This window comes from Rhipicephalus sanguineus, chromosome 8 (assembly GCF_013339695.2).
Source record: "Rhipicephalus sanguineus isolate Rsan-2018 chromosome 8, BIME_Rsan_1.4, whole genome shotgun sequence".
NCBI classification, from domain to species: Eukaryota; Metazoa; Arthropoda; class Arachnida; order Ixodida; family Ixodidae; genus Rhipicephalus; species Rhipicephalus sanguineus.
In genome coordinates, this window is record NC_051183.1 from 36,560,854 (window position 1) to 36,580,643 (window position 19,790).

Here is a 19,790-nt window from a genome sequence, read left to right on the forward strand (position 1 = left end):
GCTCCTAGATTAAAGCTACAAGTAGAGTGAAATAGAACTAGTGCAATTAGCTGCCCTCATAATTTCCTTGACCTCATCAACTATTAAAAACATCAACTTGTGTCTTACGACGCTTGTCCACTTTTATTTGCACTTGTCTTATCACTTCTGCACTTAGGTTAAAGCTACATGTACAGAGAACTATAACTACTACGAGTAACTCCCCTTGCGGTTTCCTTGACCTCATCAACTATTAAAAACGAACGTTTGTGTTTTATGACGCTTGTCCACTTTTATGTCAACCTATCTTATCAGTTGTGCGCTTAGATTAAAGCTACAAGTATTGTGCAACGGGACCAGTATAAGTAACTTCCCTTATAATTTCCCTGACCTCATAAACCATTCAAAACATAAAATCCTGTGTTTTATGGAGCTTGTCCACTTTTATTTCCACCTATCTTATCAGTTCAGCGCTTAGATTAATGCTACAAGCAGAGACAACTAGAACTACTGCAAGTAACTTCTCCTTACTGTTTGCTTGACCTCGTCGACTGTTAAAAGAATATATGAACTCTGGTGTTTTACGACGCGAAACCACGGCACGATACGAGGCAAGCCGTGATGGGTGAGTCAAGATTACTCTTTATCCTCTGGAGTTCTTAAACCGGCACCCAATCTAACGACATGGACGCTTTTGCCTTTCACCCTAATCGAGATGCAGCTGCGATGGCTCAAAATCTAACCTGCGCCCTCATTCAGTAGGATCGCAACCCTTTCCAGTAGCTGCTGGTTTGATAATATACTGAAGAACAAATTGCCATAACAGATTCATGTGGCTTCAGCAATTCGTATGATGTCCAGAAGAAAGCATTAATTTATTGGTTACCCTATGCATATTGTTACGGGGAGTATTTATTGAGCGGTCGTCAGTCAAGGACCGGTCGAGCTAACGCTGCTCAGAGAGCGCAGGATTGCAGGCCAACAGGGCATCTCCAGACTCAGCCCAACAACAACAACGTTGTCGCCTGCCTCTACTAGGTGTCATTTCAGCGCCCGTTCCGGAGTGACACTTCCATGCCCGTGACAATATTTACAACAAAATGAAACGTGAACGCGAAGATTCTGCGTGCCAACTTCAGGTGGATGATTTTTCTTTTTCTTTTCTGAGGTCTACCATCCCGGTTACAAAATGGGTTTACCTCAATCATTACGTCACGCAGTGAGGCAACTCGTCACAACGTTCTGTTATTCTACTTTACAAGCAGAATAAAAACCCGCAGGATCTCACATGCGTTCGCCTAGGACGACTCTATGGTGGAAACCTGCCGGTGTGTCTATTTCAGCTGTGGGAGTTTTCCCAGCGAAATTAAAACGGCCGGCCTATTCAAGTTGCTACACCAGAAAAACATACTCCTTTCATCGGACAAATAGTGCAAGATTATCATAACAGCAGTTCACCCGTATATATTCCTGCGTAATGATGACCGCGATGCAGGTTTTACTACGGTAATGGTAATGTTAAACGTTATTGAGTGCTTTATAATTATACTGCCATTCTATTTATGATACCGCGTTTATATTAACATCTAAGCTTATTATACAGTTTATATAACAGGTGGGGCATATTGCACACATGCGTCACCATGTATACGCGTATCTTCCCTCATAAGATCTTGCCCTCAATTGCGGTATACTGTTTTCACAAAGCGAAAGCCTCTCACCCCCGCCCTTTCATTTTTGAAATTTTATGCTATTCGCGTGCATTTCTAATCGTAACGGGTGACTTCTGAATAATTGTTGAAACAAGCTCTGTAATTTGTTTCTGTTCTAAACGCCAATGTATTCGAAAACGTTCAGTTCGAGGCACCTGCTGCTGAATTACAGTTACATTTTTTTTTTCACAAGCGTAGATGCGACACAGTGCTAGTTATCTGGCACATAAATCTAAACTTCCGATACACCCACATCGACGAAGCGTATGGTGCCCTTAATCTTCTCGCGATCGCGCGAATTCGTTTTTGTTTCCTTTTTTTTCGTCGAACAGTGGCTTTCGACACTTCTTTGCGCAATGAAACAACTTTACAAGCAAAAACCGTATCCTCGCATTCTTGCGAAATGACTGTGCGATCTACGCTGTCTAACATGTAATGCCTCAGTCTGAATGCTTCTACTTCGCCAGACTGCACGACGCGTTCGACCACGTGCAATGCATCTCTTTCGTTCCTTATTCGTCAGTGATTCGTACGTGCATCAAGATTCGCGAGCCCGTTTTTCGAAAATCCGATTGTCGTGGCGATCAAATATGCATGTTAAAGAACGAGGTTCGCCTGGCTCACGAGCTTTCAGACTATCCCATTTTCAACGGTTTCTGCGAACAACGCCGCTTACGCTGAAGAAAGGAGGTAGGGTGCCTCAGTAGCTCCGCATTATTACTGCCTACTTGTTATTCAGCCCCATTCCTCTGGCGAGTCGCAAGTTGTGACGCAACAAGTGGCGCTGTGACTAAGCGCTCGTATTTTAATTATTCTACATTTTCTGTGTAGACTGCAATGTTAATGACCAACGTTTGGCGTGTTGCGATGAAATTGCGCCACTGTGTTAGCATGCCTGATGTATCGACTGCGCCAACTCGATGCTGGGAAGTGCGCGCAACAGGAGGGTGGGACAGAGGAACGTGAAACGCGGCGCACATGGAAACGTATCTGAACGAGTCCTGTTGCGAAAACTGTAACCAACAGCGAAAATTGAATGCCAGCAATCGCTTTTTCGGGGAAGCGCTCCAGTGATGCGCACTTAACGTAGGACGATTCTTTCTCCACTCAGTTTCATTCAGTTTGACGCTGAAAAACGTTCGCAAACTGGGATGACGGTACATGGAAAACGAAACGCTGCAGCCAAGGATACTTAGAAGTATATTCCAACGAAAATCTATGGCACGAGGTTCGCAAGTGCTGTAGGTTGATCGTCCTCCGCTATTGTTTTATTATTGTGTTGTCTTGTTTCACACAAAGCACTGCTTAAGAGACAATCTTTCTATATTTCGTAAGCATGCTCTCCCGCGTGTCAGCGCAAGCAAAATCCCCGCCCTCATCACTGCGTAAACAAAGGGACGCGTTTCGCTCTTTGAAAAGCAGATAAACCTTCCCAGAAAGACTGAACTCAGTGCGCGAAGAAGAGTCAACCGTTCTTCTAACATCTGTGCGAGTCAGTAATTGCTGGTGACGTGTTTTACGTAGAATGAGACGCTCAGACCGAGCAGCTGCCAGCCAAGTCTACCGTTAAGCTCGCCGTTTTACGCAATCACCACCACACTTCAATTGCAAACCGAAAGTGAGAAGACAACGAGAAGCAGACCGTACCTCTTCAATGATAATGCTAGAGTGAGATACATAATCATTCATTCATTCATTCATTCATTCATTCATTCATTCATTCATTCATTCATTCATTCATTCATTCATTCATTAGCAAAAGTGCACTTTATTCACACAATGGATAGAAAAAAAGACAACAAGACATAAAACCTGCAGAAATAGTGATAGAAGAATGAAAAAAAAACTTGGTTAATTCCGGCAGGCTTGTGGGAAAAGGCGTACTTTCGGATTTCGCACGTTGTGTAAAACACCACTGCGCATGGATCTCCTTTCTAAGCCATTCTGGTGTTCGTTTTTCTTCCTGTAGTTTTTTTAGCATGTATATGAACAGTGTTTGAAATTAAATGCGCCAGTCTAAACGGCTATTTGTGCGCAAGAACTGGTTGTTATAGCATGCTGAGAATTGGATTGGCGTATTCATGGTTACGAAGTGGCGAACCTGCTGTGGGAGCTTAGTGGCTATTGGGTTCGTGTTGCTAGGCATGAGGGTGAAGGTACGATTCCCGAAACGGCCTGGAATCAAACCCTCAGTGGGAGCGATATGCAAAACTGCCCGTGTACTTCGATTTAGGTACATTCAACAGCAAAAACGTGTGGGACGTGAAATGTACGAGAAAGCCATATTCTCGCTTTGTCTCGGAACTAACCTCCAAATAAATGTTCCGTTCTGTATTTAGTATTGCAACCTATACATTCACTAGCTAAATTTGAAGTATTACGCACAAATAGAACAGACATTCACATATGTTGTGGCGACAACGTCTCATAAACCTTTGCTCTTGGGTGTACATGTCCAAGTACCCTCTAAAGGTCAAACTTTATGTGGGATCTTCCGCTGCTGCGTGCCTAAAAATTATAAATTGAATTCAGCATCCGAAACCAGGTATATAAGGAACTAAACTCAGGAGTTGCTGTGGAAAGGTCAGTTGGTTCTTCATCGTTCACAATGAAAGAACGTGTCTTTCGGCGAAGATATCAGAGAAATAAACAGTAAGAAAAGACAATCGCAATCCTTGTCTCATCTCTGCTGTGATTCATGTATCCTCTTGTACAACACTTGTCCTTGACTACTCGGTCATATATGCCCTCGTAGGAAGTAACGATGCTACGTGCCGTACCTCCCGGTTGCATTGGTGATGCATTGGCTAGCCAGCTTGAAGAGCAAGCCTAGTAACGCTGTGCCAAGCCTTGGCTTTATGATGTATGGACGTCTCGCGCTACGGTTCCAACTTCTCGTCCTAATGTCAATGTACGGTCATCCGTTAGTTCTATCAGGAGTGAGAATCCTTTAGCGAGAGATGCGAGCTGTTTCAGGTGCACTCCTCCGCCTTAGCTTAAGCCTTGCATACCAATTTTCCTGGAGTTGTGGCTGGGGCAAAACATAAGATCTTGCCAACTGTAATCTATCTGAGTTCCATCTTGGTTTAAGAAGAGGACGCTTAGGGCTAGTACGTGGTTTACAACGGAAGAAGAGCTCACGCAAAAGGCGCCGACGTAGAACGAAAGACATGTAGCCCAGCACTGTGAGCCTCTTGTTTAGGTGTGGAGGGTAGTATCGGGGAAGCAATGTATTGAATTTATGTCTATACTAAACCACCAAAAGAACCGACTAGACAGTGAAACCCAAGGAAATTTAAGGGCCTTAAAATTTATCTGTCATACACGACATTAATCCCAAAAGCTATTTCGAGGTAAAGATGGTCAAACTAAACCTTTCCTACCTGACGTCAAGCAGGCAGTCGCATCAATGGAGCGCATGCAATAGCTGGTCAAAGTGAAATATAACAGAAAACGAGATTTTCCTTGCATGAGATGCTCACAGAGTTTTATGCTACACGAGGACGGCTCAGTGAGGCTTAAAGACATGGCTTTATATGTAACTCCCTGTTCTTCATGCACCCGTGGTGTCGCCAGGGGTCGACAGACAGTCAGTGGTACTGAACAACGGCCTACTAGATGAAATTAATAAATAAATGTTTTGCCCCGCACATCCAACGCAATCCCGAAGTCTAAGTGATCCTAGGCTTATTTGAGTTAATAAAGTAGCAGTAGCGGTGGATGGCTCTTTCGGAGCCTTCACCTACATTTCATCAGCTGTCTGCAGCACGACTACGAAAGTGGCGTGTGTGGTGCTTGTCGACGGATGCACGTTGCTGAGAGGTTTATGAAAATAGAAGTACTACACGTACTGCCGAATGCAGGGGTTTCATGCCTCCCTTTGGCAATGCGTCATATGTCGCATGCAAATTGTTTGATAATGGCAGCGGGCCCGCACACAGTGACACATGCCCAGTGACACAAGTTGTCTAATCGGCCAGAATATCACCGCCAACTCCCGACGGGGCAGGCAAAAAAAAAGTGTTTCTTTAGTCATTATGAACGAGAAATGTCGAAGAAAACTTGCTGCCAGTTGAAGCCAAACCCACAACCCACAGGTACGGCAGCTGCTGTCCTTACTTCAACGTTCACGTGTGTTCCTCTATGTATTATTATATGGAAGCCTGATAGTGTCGGCGAGCTCCGCTCATGGCCACAGTGACAGAATGTCCCACATCCTATCAGCTGTAGGCATGTGGCATAGTACATCGATTCGCTCGCAGGGAACAGGCGAATGAATTATCGTATTCGTGCCGTGGTACCTCAAAGCTTGAAGTCTAGTGCGAAAGATGCCCGTGTTATCTTTGTTTTCATGGCTTTCGTGGCTCCGCTGACTCTCGTTGATCTAGCCTAATTTTTGTCCACGGTGATTGCGTTGTTCACTGAGGCGGTTATGGAGGAAAATGGAGGACAGCTAGCTGTGCAGAAACTCGCACGAAGATAACAAGGAAAAAATGCCACTTTGATAACATCGTCCAAACTCCTACAGTTGCATCCTGCCGAAGCATTTCGTAATATGTCAATCCTCTTGAGAAGCCCTCCTCGAAAAAGTAAACATTTCAGCTCATGCTGCAGTTAAGTATCATAATAGCGCACGCTACTGGATGGGAAGTTTGAACCGACAAGGCACGATTCGTTATTTCCTCCATCATGCACAGTTATATTATTTAACCAGCTATCTTCAAAGAACCGACAGATGATATAAACTCAACAGAAAGGAAACGCAAAACCGTGAGACTAAAACACACTCCTGGTGCTGTATACTAGAACCGTATTTCACACGCCTTCGTTCACTTTGAAGAGATTACGTATAGGTCGTCGTCGAGGCTGTCCACGCATGCACACTAGACACACAGACCCACGTCTATGTATGCTCGAGTTGAGTTCCCGGTACCAGGATTTCGGACGCATATCGGTCAGAACAACGACGACCCTACCCCACGCCCTTTCGTGTCACGTCGAGGAAACGAAGACACAAGGGACGAAAGAAAAAAAAAAAACACGCCGAGGCGTCGTCACCGCAGTTTCCTTGGGCGGTGTAGCCTTTACTTGCTTCCCGAACGTCGTTCGCACCACGCAGGAAGAGCGAGAGATTGCCGAGTCGGAGCTGGGAGCTGATCAACATGCAGCTCCTGTTGTCCGCACGTCCTTGCACGCGCAGCGGGACTGGCTGGGACGAGCGACAGACCGGCTGCGCGCAGATAGCGACGCCGATCGGCGGCGTGCCACTATGATTCATTCGTGCCATCACCGTGCTGCACGGATAGCGACGAACACGCCTCCGCTGCCCGTTACGGTCGACGCGCACCCAGCCGATACGCGGAAATCGCTGTTGAGTGTCCAGGTAGGAAAGAAACACGAGCACCGGCAATAGTCGAGGCAACAACAACCCTCTCCTCCTCCCCACACCTCTCCTCCTGACGAACAGCTCAACCAGAACCAACGCTTAACCAGCTGTGCGTATAGTCCGAGAAGGATGCATTTCCTGTCCTAGCCATATAGTGTAAGATCGACTTCTGGCCTTGTTGGTTAGACATATTCTCATTGTTTAGCGCAGAAACTTATGAGGACGGAGAGGAGAAGAACTTGTGTGTCCCTTGGCCACGGCGGAAGCGTTTAGGAGAAGGCGAAATGCAAGAGGCCCGTGTGCTGTGCGATGTCAGTGCACGTTAAGGAGGACCAAGAGGTCAAAATTTGCGGAGAACTCCACTATGGTGTCCCTCACAGTCATATAATTCTGGCACGTAACACCACATATATTATATTATATATTGCTATTTACGTTATTTGTGTGTACCCCTCTCGTCCCCGTTTTTATATGTTTGTGCGCAAAACAATGAAAACACCTCAAGTATAGTCATGTGAATGACCACATCATTTGTTCTCTTCTTGTCAACACTGGTGAATATGGTTAATAGTATGATAATAATCTGTAGGTTGGGCCCGTGCCTCAGGCAGTTGCAGACCATTTCCCCCCAAAACCACTCCAAATGTCATAATGAAACATCTCACTCCCCCCATACACACGCAAAAAAGGAATAAGAAAGGGAAAACAAACAATCACCTGTTTGTACCACGAAGCCACAAGGAAATCTATACGGATTTCACAGAAATAAAGCCTCCGGCAGAACTGAAATAAAGCCTTCCGCAGAAGTGATTTGCAACAAAAAAAAAATCACAGCATATCCACGGAGTGAATGATGATGAGTAGGCGAAGCTGCGGAGGTTCATCGGTAAACCGTGAATCTTCCGTGAATTCTGCCCAGTACATCATCACCGACGTGAGATCGGGCGCGTTTATACTAAAGGTTCGATGAGTTATGACGACTTGCAGCTCACGTTAATTTTACATGTACGAATTTTCATTGTTTAGAAAACCATTGCTTTAGAAAACATCTGGCGTCTTTCGTTAAGCAGCTGGCGTCTTTTCGTTTTGCTTTAGAAACATCTGGCGTTCTTTCGTTTTGCTTTTACAAAACATCTGGCGTCTTTCGTTGGTTTATTTCATCAATGAACGGCGTTTTGAACAAAATTCTTGTTGTTTAATCACGCACAGGAGAAATTTCACCAGGCACTACCTTGGAGGTAAACAATGGCTGCTAATGGGAATGAGAGACAGAAGAAGTCGGCTTTTAGCTAACACTTACACTTCTACTTCTACTAACGTTTCCTACTGGAACATGCCAATGGCTGCTAATGGGGAATGAGAGACAGAAGAATTCGACTTTCAGTTAACGCGCACGCTGCGAATTTTTTATTGTTCAACAACGCACAGGAAAAATCTCCCACCGGCACCACCTTGGAGGTCAAGATCTGGTACTAGCGTTACGACTGGTTACGAACTACGACTACGACAACTACGAGGGACGAATGGGTGCCGCCTTAAGGAGCTTCGCCCCTAAAAAAGGCATCCTTGAAATGTGCTTGCCCTTGAAATGAGATAGTCCTAAAGCCACGCCATACAGAAGAAAGCACGCAGTTAAAATCACTTCTAGCCGCTCCTCATGGTTCCCAAATTACTTCTCCGCTTAGCCAAGTTTTGATAGCAAACCCATCGTCTTCGGAGCGAGAGGACACGGGGCGAGCAGGCGATGCCACTTTCTGCGACTTCCTTGATACTAAGTCCCAAACTTCCGCGACACTGCAACGCCGTTGAACTGTCTCGCTCGGCCCCGCCATCCCGAGAGAGGCTTCCGTACCTCGCCGTCTCGTATAGAAGATCGACCGGCTTTCGGTGGGCTCGGTCGAGCTGGAACGACCAGGAGAGAGAATCTGGAATGCTGTCCGTGCAGCGAAACATGGCCTCGCACACGTGTACACCATAATGGCCGCGGCGCGTGGCACGAAGATTTTCTTTTTAACGACGGCCCCCGCGTCGTTTCCAAACGACGTGTCGTGCACGAGGGCGTGTATAGGAGAGCGTGGTGCGACTCAGTTACAACTGTCCCCGCCACCACGGACGCGGAAGCGATAAGCAGTGCCCGTGGAGGGAGGACCTGCAGTACGGCGCTGCCACCAGTCCCCTACTGGCACACTGCCGGACCCTTTATGGCCTTAGCTCGGCTCGCCGCTTGGCGCCCACAAACAAGGTGTCATGCCGTTGTTTTTTTTTATTTATCCCAGGCTATCCACCAATAGGGTATACGCATCAGAGTAAAGCTCCTGGTACGCATGCTGCGGTCGTCTCGTCGCGACACCGCGGTCGTTGGCTGCACACGGACCCACCTTGATAAGGGAAACTCTGTAGAACCCTTAATGCGGAGCTGCGTGTGCCGGGAGAGGTACGCGATGCTTTGTGTCTTCCGGGGGAATTGAATAGCTCAGTACTGCCGTGTACTTGTCACGCAGATAAGTCGGCGTTCGCGCGTTGCCCCGCAGTCACGGTATCACCCACAGGTTCACCCGTAAAGGAATGCCAACATTACACAGAAACGACCTTGAGGACGTACTTACCGTACTGCCCTCATTTTATGAATGTGATATCGCAACTTTAGTGATAGTCACGCCCGAGGCTAAATGTTCGGGCAGCCTAAGGGGAATCCAGACATAGCCAAAATTTGCGGGATGTGCCAGGTTACCGTTGGCTGGTGATCACCAACACACGCACATGTAGTAGATACATCCACACAAGCAGACCACGTGGTTCGACACCTCTCCCCTCCTCCCTTTAGAGCAAGGCTTTCCCTCCCACAAAGGCAGATATTAAGCACGTCCATGTCTGCAACCTGCAAGTAATTCGTAGCCGTAATTGCGCGGGGTATAACAGCGGCAGTAGCACGTCTCTCAAAATCTTCAAATGAGCGCATTTCGCTTGGTTATGTGCCAGCACCTGAAATGTCCCAATTGATTTCGCTGATGCAGAATCGGCTGTTCAACCACGATATTTTCTTGCACGAAACATTCGCCCGACTAAGTACATGATTCATATAATCATAACACGAATATGAGCATTAAGATAAAGATTAACTGAAAATTCGCACTGCTTAACCCCTCTTCCGGTGCCTCGGAAGCTTCATCACATCTACTGGGACTAGCGCGACCAGCGTTTCTAGGTGTTCTGAAGGCGTGTCATTGTAATAGGTGTTCCACGGTTAAAATGAGTTAATCTTCCCCTGAAACATTTTGAAGGAAAGGAGATGACTCTTAAGGCCTCGTTCTTTCTTTGTTAGACACAATATTCATGAGAACTAACAGACAATAACGCCAAGGAAAGTATAGGGGGTGTTATCTGTAGTATGTAGAATATAAATGTGAAGAAAGTAAAGTGGATGAAAAGATGACTTGCCGCCGGCAGGGACCGAACCTGCGACCTTCGAATAACGCGTCCGATGCTCTTGACATTTATCGTACGTCTGTGTAGCATACCCAAACCCGACCCACAAGAAAGTCTGGCAAGGCAGCAGTTGATTCACCCCGTACACCAGGATAGCCAACGCCTGTGCAATGCGTCAGCATTTCTTTTAAAAGTACGCGTCATATGACAGCATATAGCATAGTCTTTACGACATAACGTGCCCATACGTCCACGCGGACGTCAGCGTCTGCTCGTGGTACCAGACACGTCCCACGGGAATTCGTTCTCCTGCTGCACGACATGATGCGCTCCCTCTCTGCATGTACTGACAGCGAAAACGCGCCTGGTCATTATAACGAAAGTGCAAGAATTCCGCTGCGGAAACAGAATACTCTCTCTTCGTTCCGGGAGTCCATATACGTACACGGCGTCCTGACAGACGTTTGTTTAAACTCGCCCCGCAAAGCGGCGAGATCCGCGCGCCCAGCCACCGACGTCGCCTAGCCGGCGTCATTTACGAGACAGCTTTGACAGCGGTGGGAGGTTACGGCATTCGAGGCTGGATTACGGCGACGGCTATTGTGGATCGCGTGCTCCGCGTGCAATTCCCCGCGGAGGCTTCCGGCCCATCTCCACGCCGTAGCCTCGGGGAGCGATGCCTTTTGTTCGCAGTGACAGTTTCAACGAGCAACTCCGGGGCGACTCACTATAAGGCAGTCGTGGCGCGTCGCATTGTGTGCACTAGACGTCACTGCGTAGTGACAGTCTCTTTAGCGACTCGGGAGACCGGTTAGGGTCGTCCGGTCACCGTTTGCCTAGCTGTCTCCGCGAACTTCGTGATGTTCCCGTGCGAAGCGATTGTACTGTCGGACTGCCCACCGGCGGATATAGTTGCCGCTTATGTTTCTTCGTTCGGACCTCTCTGCATTGAAGGCATCAATGCAAACACATCCTTTTGTTCCAAGAAGCGATTGGAATGCGTTGCGGAATTGCGTCGTGAGGGCCTTGTATCCGTTCTGACAATAGGTGTCTCTTTCCTACTCTTTTTACGCTTCCGATTCTGCGCTCGTTCGGGAGGAAGCGTGGAATGAAGAATTCCGGGACATCCCACCTCTTTTGTTGTATCAAAGAGGAGCCTTTGTCTTTACGAGCTATGCTTGAAATGCAAGACCCTTCAAGCATAGCTCTTCGACGCGCATTGTAATCCGGATATGACAAGGACAGTTTGCTGTCTTCTTTCAAGGACTATATATCAATTCAGTGTAGACGACACAGTGGCTTCATATGCCATTTTAGTTCGTGGGCAAAGGAAAACAGCGTGCTTCAAGCCGGAGGGGGCGATGTCAGTGTGATAGAAGGCATGCATTCAGGCCAGCTGTACTCAATAGGGTTGCGCATGTGCCGATAGATAAGAGACGGCTTAAGGCCGTCTCGGATCTATAAGGGGGTCGCACTTCTAAGGAAGCGAAATGCAAGAACACTCAGGTGCTTAGGCTTAGGTGCACGCTAAAGAGCCCCAGGTAGTCCAAGTTAATCCAGAGTCCCCGATTGCGGCGTGCCTCATAATCATACCGTGTTATTGGCTCGTCAAAACCCAGAAATTTACACATTGTGATCCCTATTGAACTTCAGCTGCCCGACTTGAGCTGGGCCATGGTAGACAAATACGTGCACACATCGAAATTCGGAGGGTTGAAACATTTGTTCACGCACGCATTTCCAGAAACTGACCGGCTCTAACATAATGATCTCCGAACTAGCTGAGCTCTGTGCAAATGCAGACCCTAATTGCGACCCCAGTTAATTTTATAACACAGGGATTTCATCAATGGGGAAATAGAAGGGAGTGTCCTGCGGAGAAGTGCAGACCGACGTGAATGCAGCAACAGTCTTTCAACAGTCACACCTTAAAAGCGTTGCATGACCACTGATGGCCGTTGATGGCTGTGTCCGTTTATGATGACTGGGAACTCTGTGATGTGTTAAGGCATAACAGTAACCAGCGCTATCATTTTTTTTTCTTCAGAAATTTAAACTTTGCGTGATTGTGTAGGTAAAGAGGGTCGCAAAGAAATGCCTGCACCAGGGGCGTAGCCAGAAATTTTTTTCGGAGGGGGGGGGGGGTTCAACCGTACTTTAGGTATGTTCGTGCGTGCGTTTGTATGTGCGCGTGTATATATACACAAGCAAAACTGAAAAATTTCGGGGAGGGGTTTGAAACCCCCCCCCCCCTCTGGCTACACCCCTGACCTGCACAAATTGAGTGCAGCTCCTTTTGCAATAGCATCTCTGGTATTTTTGGGCGTTTCTTCGATTTTTGTACTCATGTGCAAAGACACACAATCGCACGTATGCACATGGATATCCAAAGATGCGTATGGAGGGCCAGCGCGTGAGCGTCTATGCGCCCTTGACAACCAGCTACGCACCCCATTACTTGAAATATAGGGTTCGACCCCCCTTACGCCATACCGGCAGGTGGGTAACATGCTTGAATGTCCACGAATCCTTGAAATACATTTCTGGAAACGCCTCAGCGGCGGCAAGATGCATTTCTGCTGCTGCAGGATCTGAACGTCTCTAATCTATTTTCGTATAGCTAAGATGCAAACGACGCAAAAATATATCAAGAAATGAAAGGCAGCAGAAAAACGCGCGAAAGCACGACCACCCCGACCACACTTGATTGTCGATGCATCGCCAAAACAAACTGTTCGTGCCAGGAAAAATAAACGAAACCTGCTCGCCTGCCGGCGCGCTCCAGTCTCCAGCTGGGAAGGGGACAGTAGAGGCGTTAAATCTCAGCACTCGGACAAGCGAGGGGGGGCTCGCCAACGAATCTCGTCAGACCCTGTTACGTCACACCACCCAGCACGCCACTACTCGGTCATCCTCGCCGCGTGCCAATTTGAAGAACAACCTTTCTTTTTGGCTTCGACTCCGAGACAGGGACACAACTGCAGACCCCGTAGAGGTGGAGGCAGAAGTGAAGGAGGGGTCGGCACTCTTCTTGTACGAATGTGAATCTTTTATTTTAAGGTCACCGCGCGCTCTCGACCGACTGCACACTGAGTAGCGACAAGACGTCAAGCTGGGTGCGAGCAGGGAACGACCGCCCTGTTCCAATCGCACAACACAGAGACCCTCCCGTCTCTTTCACGCCTCCGATAAAGGATTCCAGACATCTGCTTTCAAACGCGTTCGTCTCGTACAGCCAATGCGAAAGCAGGCGACGCGAACATCTTCAGGCGGCAATCCACAGCGCGCTCGCGCAGTTCTTCACGTGTCGGAGATGTGAGGACCCTTTGGGGTTCACTAACCCGGCGGCTGTTGAGTTGGTTGTTGTAGAGCGTAACCTACATTTTTTCCTTCGCCAGCAGGCCAGGGCCAGGTAAGGTACGCGAGTGGCCCGTTCATACAACTCAAGGAGCGCGCGCTCGCCCAGACCAGGCGAAATCGGTTTCGAAAGGAGACATAATAAAAAAGACAACACTCACCGGCGAGACGCCGACCAAACAAAAAACGAAGAAGCCCGCGGCCCGCCGTTTAATATCGCGCCAACGGCGTTGCGGCAGCCACCGGGGCGCTAAAGAAGAGATGACCACTATCCCATTGACCGCGTTTCCTTCTTAGCTGTTCCTACCCCCCCCCCCCCCTTCCACTCCGCTACCCAGCACAGCAGTCCGGTTCTGGTTGCTGTGATTGGCTTCTCTCTGCTATCTTTAATAAATGTCACCGCTGCTAACACTCACGTGCGGACGAGGATATTGAAGACGAAACAAACAAAGATACGCAATCCCCTTCAACTTCAAGTTCGCCGAACTTGAAGACCGACTTGAGTCGGTCACGATCTGCGCTTTCTTGTTCGAGCGGGCCTCGACGCGTTCGGCTTGGCTTGTCTATGTTTGTCTTAGTATAAGCGTTGGCTTCTGTTGACTCTCTTGTCGGCCCGCTTCTGTTTGATGCGCCTGCTTCGGGTCCTCGCAAATAGACTGCAGTGCGTTTGGCATCGTAGACGGTTTGCGAGCTACAGCCGACGACGAACTTGCCTGATCGCTTTCTTGAATACTTAAGAGGGAAACGCTGTTCGACCACTTGACTATGCAGATGAAATAAAGACTAGTAAAGTGATTGCTGCAAAGTCTCTTCGTGTTGCCACGACTGCCTCCCTGTGTCGTGCACTTTCTAAGAAGCAAACTAAACGACCGTTGTAAACCGCAAAAAACATTTGTTTTGGCAGGGCTGAAGTAGAACTCATCTGAAACTGATTTACAATCGGTGGCTCTATAATGCGAACGTTAACCAATATGATATCGTTTGCCATTAATTGGAGAATACAAACTTTTCGTATTCATCGGCATGTAAACGACGAATATGTTTTCAGTGTCGTAGCATCAGTTGAAAACCGAGCTTGATGAGGCCTCCGTGAGTAAAAAAATTCGTGCGGTCCCTTTTACGTCTGCCTAAGACAACTCAAAGGCGAAAGCCATTTTTTGTACTCAGTCCGTTGTATGTGTACTCCCCCCCCCCCCCCCCCCCCCCACCTTAACCCCGAAGGCCTTCTGCACCCGACATGGTGTTACAGTGCCTCCAATCGGTTTGCCTTTGACCAAGCGATGATGAAACTGATGACGTCATCATGGGATGCCAGGTTATGTGACGTCGTAGTGATGCCATCAATGATGATTATTCTTTGTCTTACTCGTGTTGACGCCGACACCACCGATGGTCACTTTTCGCGTTTGATGAGGCATCTAAGGCTTAAAATCAGGGCTGTGCGAATATTCGAATGTTTCGAATATTCGTCAAATATTACATTCGAAATATTCGTATTCGATTCCAAAATCGTGTATTCGAAAAGTTTCGAATATTCGATAACTCCGAATATTCGAAAAATTCGAATATGCGATTCGATTATCATGCACATTTCTGCTGCGTTCGTATAGCTAAAAACGTTGCCGAGAGGAGCGATAAACATCGTAAGTACACGGAGGCACGATATTTGCCTGCGACGAGCGCCCCGATACGTATGATTTATTGCTGGTGCATCTCCGACGTGCAGCGCTGTTGGCGATCATGTAACCGTACATTTTCAATATTATGCGGCCGTAACGTGAAGCACTACCACTCGTTCACTATGCGGGACCACTTCTGAAGAAAGACAGTGACCCATGTGACTGGTGGCGGACTGTAGGCACCTTCAGATACCCCAGTTTGGCAAAGCTTTGCCCCATGTACCTCCCTATACCAGCCACTTCTGTTCCAAGCGAGCGTGCCTTTTCAGTGGCAGGGGGGGGGGGGTTGTCTCTGTTAGAAGGGAGCGCTTGCTGCCTGATCATGTGGAGCAACTCACATTTCTTCATGATAACAGCTAGTCATTCGTTTCATTGTGCCGTGATATTTGCTTGCGTTGTGATGTGCATTGTGCTAGCCTGGACATTGTGTTCTGGAGACAGCAGTGTGTGTTTTGTTGTCAGTCAGGCTGTTAATATTTTTTTTCAAATAGCTACATGTTAAATAAAATATTGTTACTGTGTAGGCATTTTTCCTTTGATATTCGATATTCGATTCGATATTCGAAGGTGGATATTCGTATTCGATTCGTATTCGAAAAATTTGATATTCGCACACCCCTACTTAAAATCGTCATTGCATTGCCGAGGTTGATGACGTACAACTGCAGCTGGTACTTACTATCTTCTCGCGCACATAACATGGTTAAAGGACTGCGTTATAACAGTCTTAGAGTACCGTATAAAACACGAAGGTCAACTTATAAGTGTTTTTCTGCAGAAGGATCTTAACTTCACTGCGGAAGTGATATCTTCCAACGTACATGCTCTAAGTGTTTCGGGGGAGCACTCTTATGTGAATCCCGTGTCCCCAACCTACCTATAACAGGAAGGAAACAATATCAACCGCAAATAAACCTCTACCGCATTAATCTCAAAAATATAATCAACAATCCAGTCCCGATGCAGGCGAGGAAGAATGCGTTCCAATGACTGAAAGACCGGGTGCAAGGACTCGGGCTTATGGAAAATACATCGCTCACGTAGGCAACCAAGAAAACTAAACAATCGCTTGAGGAAATTGCGATTATGGCGTAAATCAGAACGTACGTCTAGGTGCAAGTGGTTACATGGGGGCACGTCAAGACAGCTAGCTCTACAAGGGCGCCGTAGCTTATCAGTAGCTGTTGGGTCCCTGTCAGCTATTTGCCGAATACGTTTCTTGATACTCTGAATTGAAGATGCAAGCATCCTGCTCCATTCATCTTCGCTCTGGATAACTTACTCAACCTAACGAGCCATTATTATTTGATCGACTGTAGCACCTTGACGTAAGCACTTCCGCCTACACCGATATCCTTGAAACGCCTCTATGATGGAAGCGTAACGAACCATGCATACATACGCCCGACGTAAGAGTAATTGCTAGAAACAACGCCACAACAAGCAGTGCGGTTGTTATAGTTTTGACGCATGCAGACGGCTCCACTGTCAAAGCCACACTTGCGTGCAAGTGTGGCGATATTTGTGCAAGTCCGAACGCAGCCGCTTAGATATGCAGCAGATAACTTGTGGTGTGCCGTTGTGACATTTGGGAACACAACTGTGCAGACAACGGACATTGTTTCTGCAGCCCAGCCGCTTGCAGTTAGGGCACCATCAATATTAAAGACACACAATCGAGTGCTCCCTCTAACACAGGATCGTCTTGTAAAGGAGCCAAGTAACGCAGACTAACCTCTGTTTTTCAAGGACCTTAAATATTCCCTGCGAATGTACTCGTCTTGCATTAGCACGTAATGCTGACTTTACGACTATACTCATTGTATACATTCACAAGGAATATCTTCTCGCCTATTGTGGCAGTTGGTTTCGAACGATGAACTCTGTGAATCAAAAACGTCACCCAGGAGATTTGCATCAAAAACCACCTACGTAAGTGCGCTGCGGAAACCATAGAATCTGATATAAAAAAATTCAAGTCATCCAACCGGCGGTAAAGTGTATATAATGAAAAAGCACTCGCTCCATCGTGCTTTGTATATGAGCTCTTTTTTTCTGTTTTACATAGAACTACTCTTTTCCAGAATGATGCACGATCGCCTCAAGAGACTTGCATTCACGGATTACTGCGAGGGGCAACCAACACAAGTGCTCTTTAAAAAAACAACACAGGCAAAAAAAAAGAAGAAGCTGCTCTTCCATCGACGCAAACAGTATATCAAAACAACCGCACTTTCTCCACTACGTTGGCTCAAGAATCGCCCTGGAATGCGAGCCCTGTTGGCACACACACAGGTATAAAGGACCGTAAAGGTCATGGAATGTCGTCTATCACGCGTAGGTGCCAACAAGACAGAACGACGCAGTAGGGGGACAGAGATCTCTGAATGCCAAAGGAAAGTGCTAAAGGTCCAAGTTAGAAAGCAACAAAATGGCATCGACCACTCCACTCACCAGACTTTCCGGACCTGGGCCCGCCGAGGACGGCGACCTTGATACGATTCGCTCTGTTGGTCATCCTAGATGTAATCTTCGGCGTCGGCTCTTGCTGGCCGCGTCTCTTGCTTCTAACTTTGAAGAACGCGGTCTTCTACTTCAGCACTTCGCTCAACTGCAGATGAAGTCCCGTGCGGCCATTTTGTTTCCAAAGACGAAACGAAGCGTAGGACGCCTCGGCAGACTACAGGCAGCGAAGCAAGCTTCGGACCACACTATCGTCGACAGATGCGCTAGAAGATGGCCGATAAACTGGCGTACGGAGAACACTTACTGAAACACCCACACACAGCACACGCACAAAGGTGTCACGCTTGTCCGGGCGGAGTCAAACGGAGATCCTGGTCTCCGTACCGACAAACAAACTCCCAGCGAGAAGGCACGAGTCGAACGAAGCCACGCCGGAGAGAAAATAATAAAAGAAACCGAGAAGGTGGCCCTCACGACGAACCGCTTTCGCGCTTACGTTTTCGCGCCGGCCGGCACACTCTTCTTCTTCGGCCAGGTGGTTCTCTTGACCTTCTCCCGGAGGCCGGAGCGAGCGCGTGTGGATGAGGAGGAAGAAGCCACTCGTGATGGAAGCGGAGAAGCAAAAAAAGAAGAGAAGCGGGTCCGAGGAGAGATGCTCCCGATGCAGTGAGCCGTTCGCTGGGGCCTGGAAGAGAGAGCGCGCTTCACTCGCTGCTAGACGGTCGGGGTAGGTAGGTAGGCGAGTTGGTGCGGGGGAACGTCCGTGGTACGAACTTCTCGACCAAGAAGTAGTATAAGTTTCTTGTCGAACGACAGAGGGGACCGCACTCGGTCGTAAGAAACGGCAAGCAGACGCAACGCACACACGTCGAAGGCGTCACGTTTGTCTTCGTTCCGCTCTTGCGTGTGATTGCTGCCGTAGGAGAGGCCTTCTAGTTTCGAGGCCGGCAGCGAGCACCTGCCCGTCTCTTATGGTCTTTTGCCGAGAGCGTTGTGTGTGCGCTCACGTCTCTCTTTCCCCTCTCTTTCTCTCTCTTTCGCCAATCCCTGCTGTGTCCTCCGCGGAATTTCCCGGTGCTGGAGACGACGGAGCGACGGTCGAGATCGGGGTTACGGGCCTACCGAGCTATCCAGCTTCCCTGTTCGATATGCCTGCTTCTTGAGCGGCTAACTCCGATGGCTTCGGTAGGTGTGTAGATATGCGCTCGGTTGCGATCGACTCTTCTGGGCCCGAAGAAACTTCCTCGCTTCGTTTTTGCTCCCTCTTCTTTCTCGATTGCTCCCTGGATGTCCCGATGCCAGGCGAATGTCCCCGCAAGCAGTCGGTCTACTCGTTCCCTCTGGCGGCAAATGCTTCCTTTCTTCTGAGGGCTCCCGGAGTGGCGGTCTCTCTGAAAAAGAATGTGCCGCCGGTTATAAGTTACGCAACTGTCGAGCGAGACACACAGTCGCACACCTGGCTCGAGAAATGAATGCCGCGCGTCGGTTGACAGCGTTATTTATACGCTGGCTGCCGTTTTCGCGACCGCGTGTAGCTTCCGTACAGTACATTACAGCCCGCGCAAGGAGAGTTTCTTGGCCATGTACAGGCCGACCAAATAAGTTTCGGAGCCTTTCGATGAAGCATACGTTTTGCGACCGCGCAACCGGGATCGAACCCGCGACCTTAGGTTTAGAAGCCGGGCACCGTAACCACTTTGTCACCGAGGCGGACCACTGATAAAGAAACGGAAGTGTGAAGCGGGGTTATTGAAGAAATATATAGCAGTGCATTTTTAAGCTGCT

The 19,790-nt window shown here is 48.1% G+C and overlaps 1 protein-coding gene across 1 annotated transcript in view; it reads right to left on the reverse strand.

Moving 5' to 3' along the window:
• LOC119401723 (ras-related and estrogen-regulated growth inhibitor-like protein) overlaps positions 1-19,234 on the reverse strand; it is a 57,148-nt gene extending 37,914 nt beyond the window's left edge. The window contains exon 1 of the mRNA XM_037668657.2: positions 17,994-19,234. Coding sequence (XP_037524585.1) covers positions 17,994-18,057 — 64 coding nt within the window. The 5' untranslated portion in view covers positions 18,058-19,234. The remainder of the gene's footprint in view (positions 1-17,993) is intronic.
• Between the last annotated feature and the right edge of the window lie 556 nt (positions 19,235-19,790).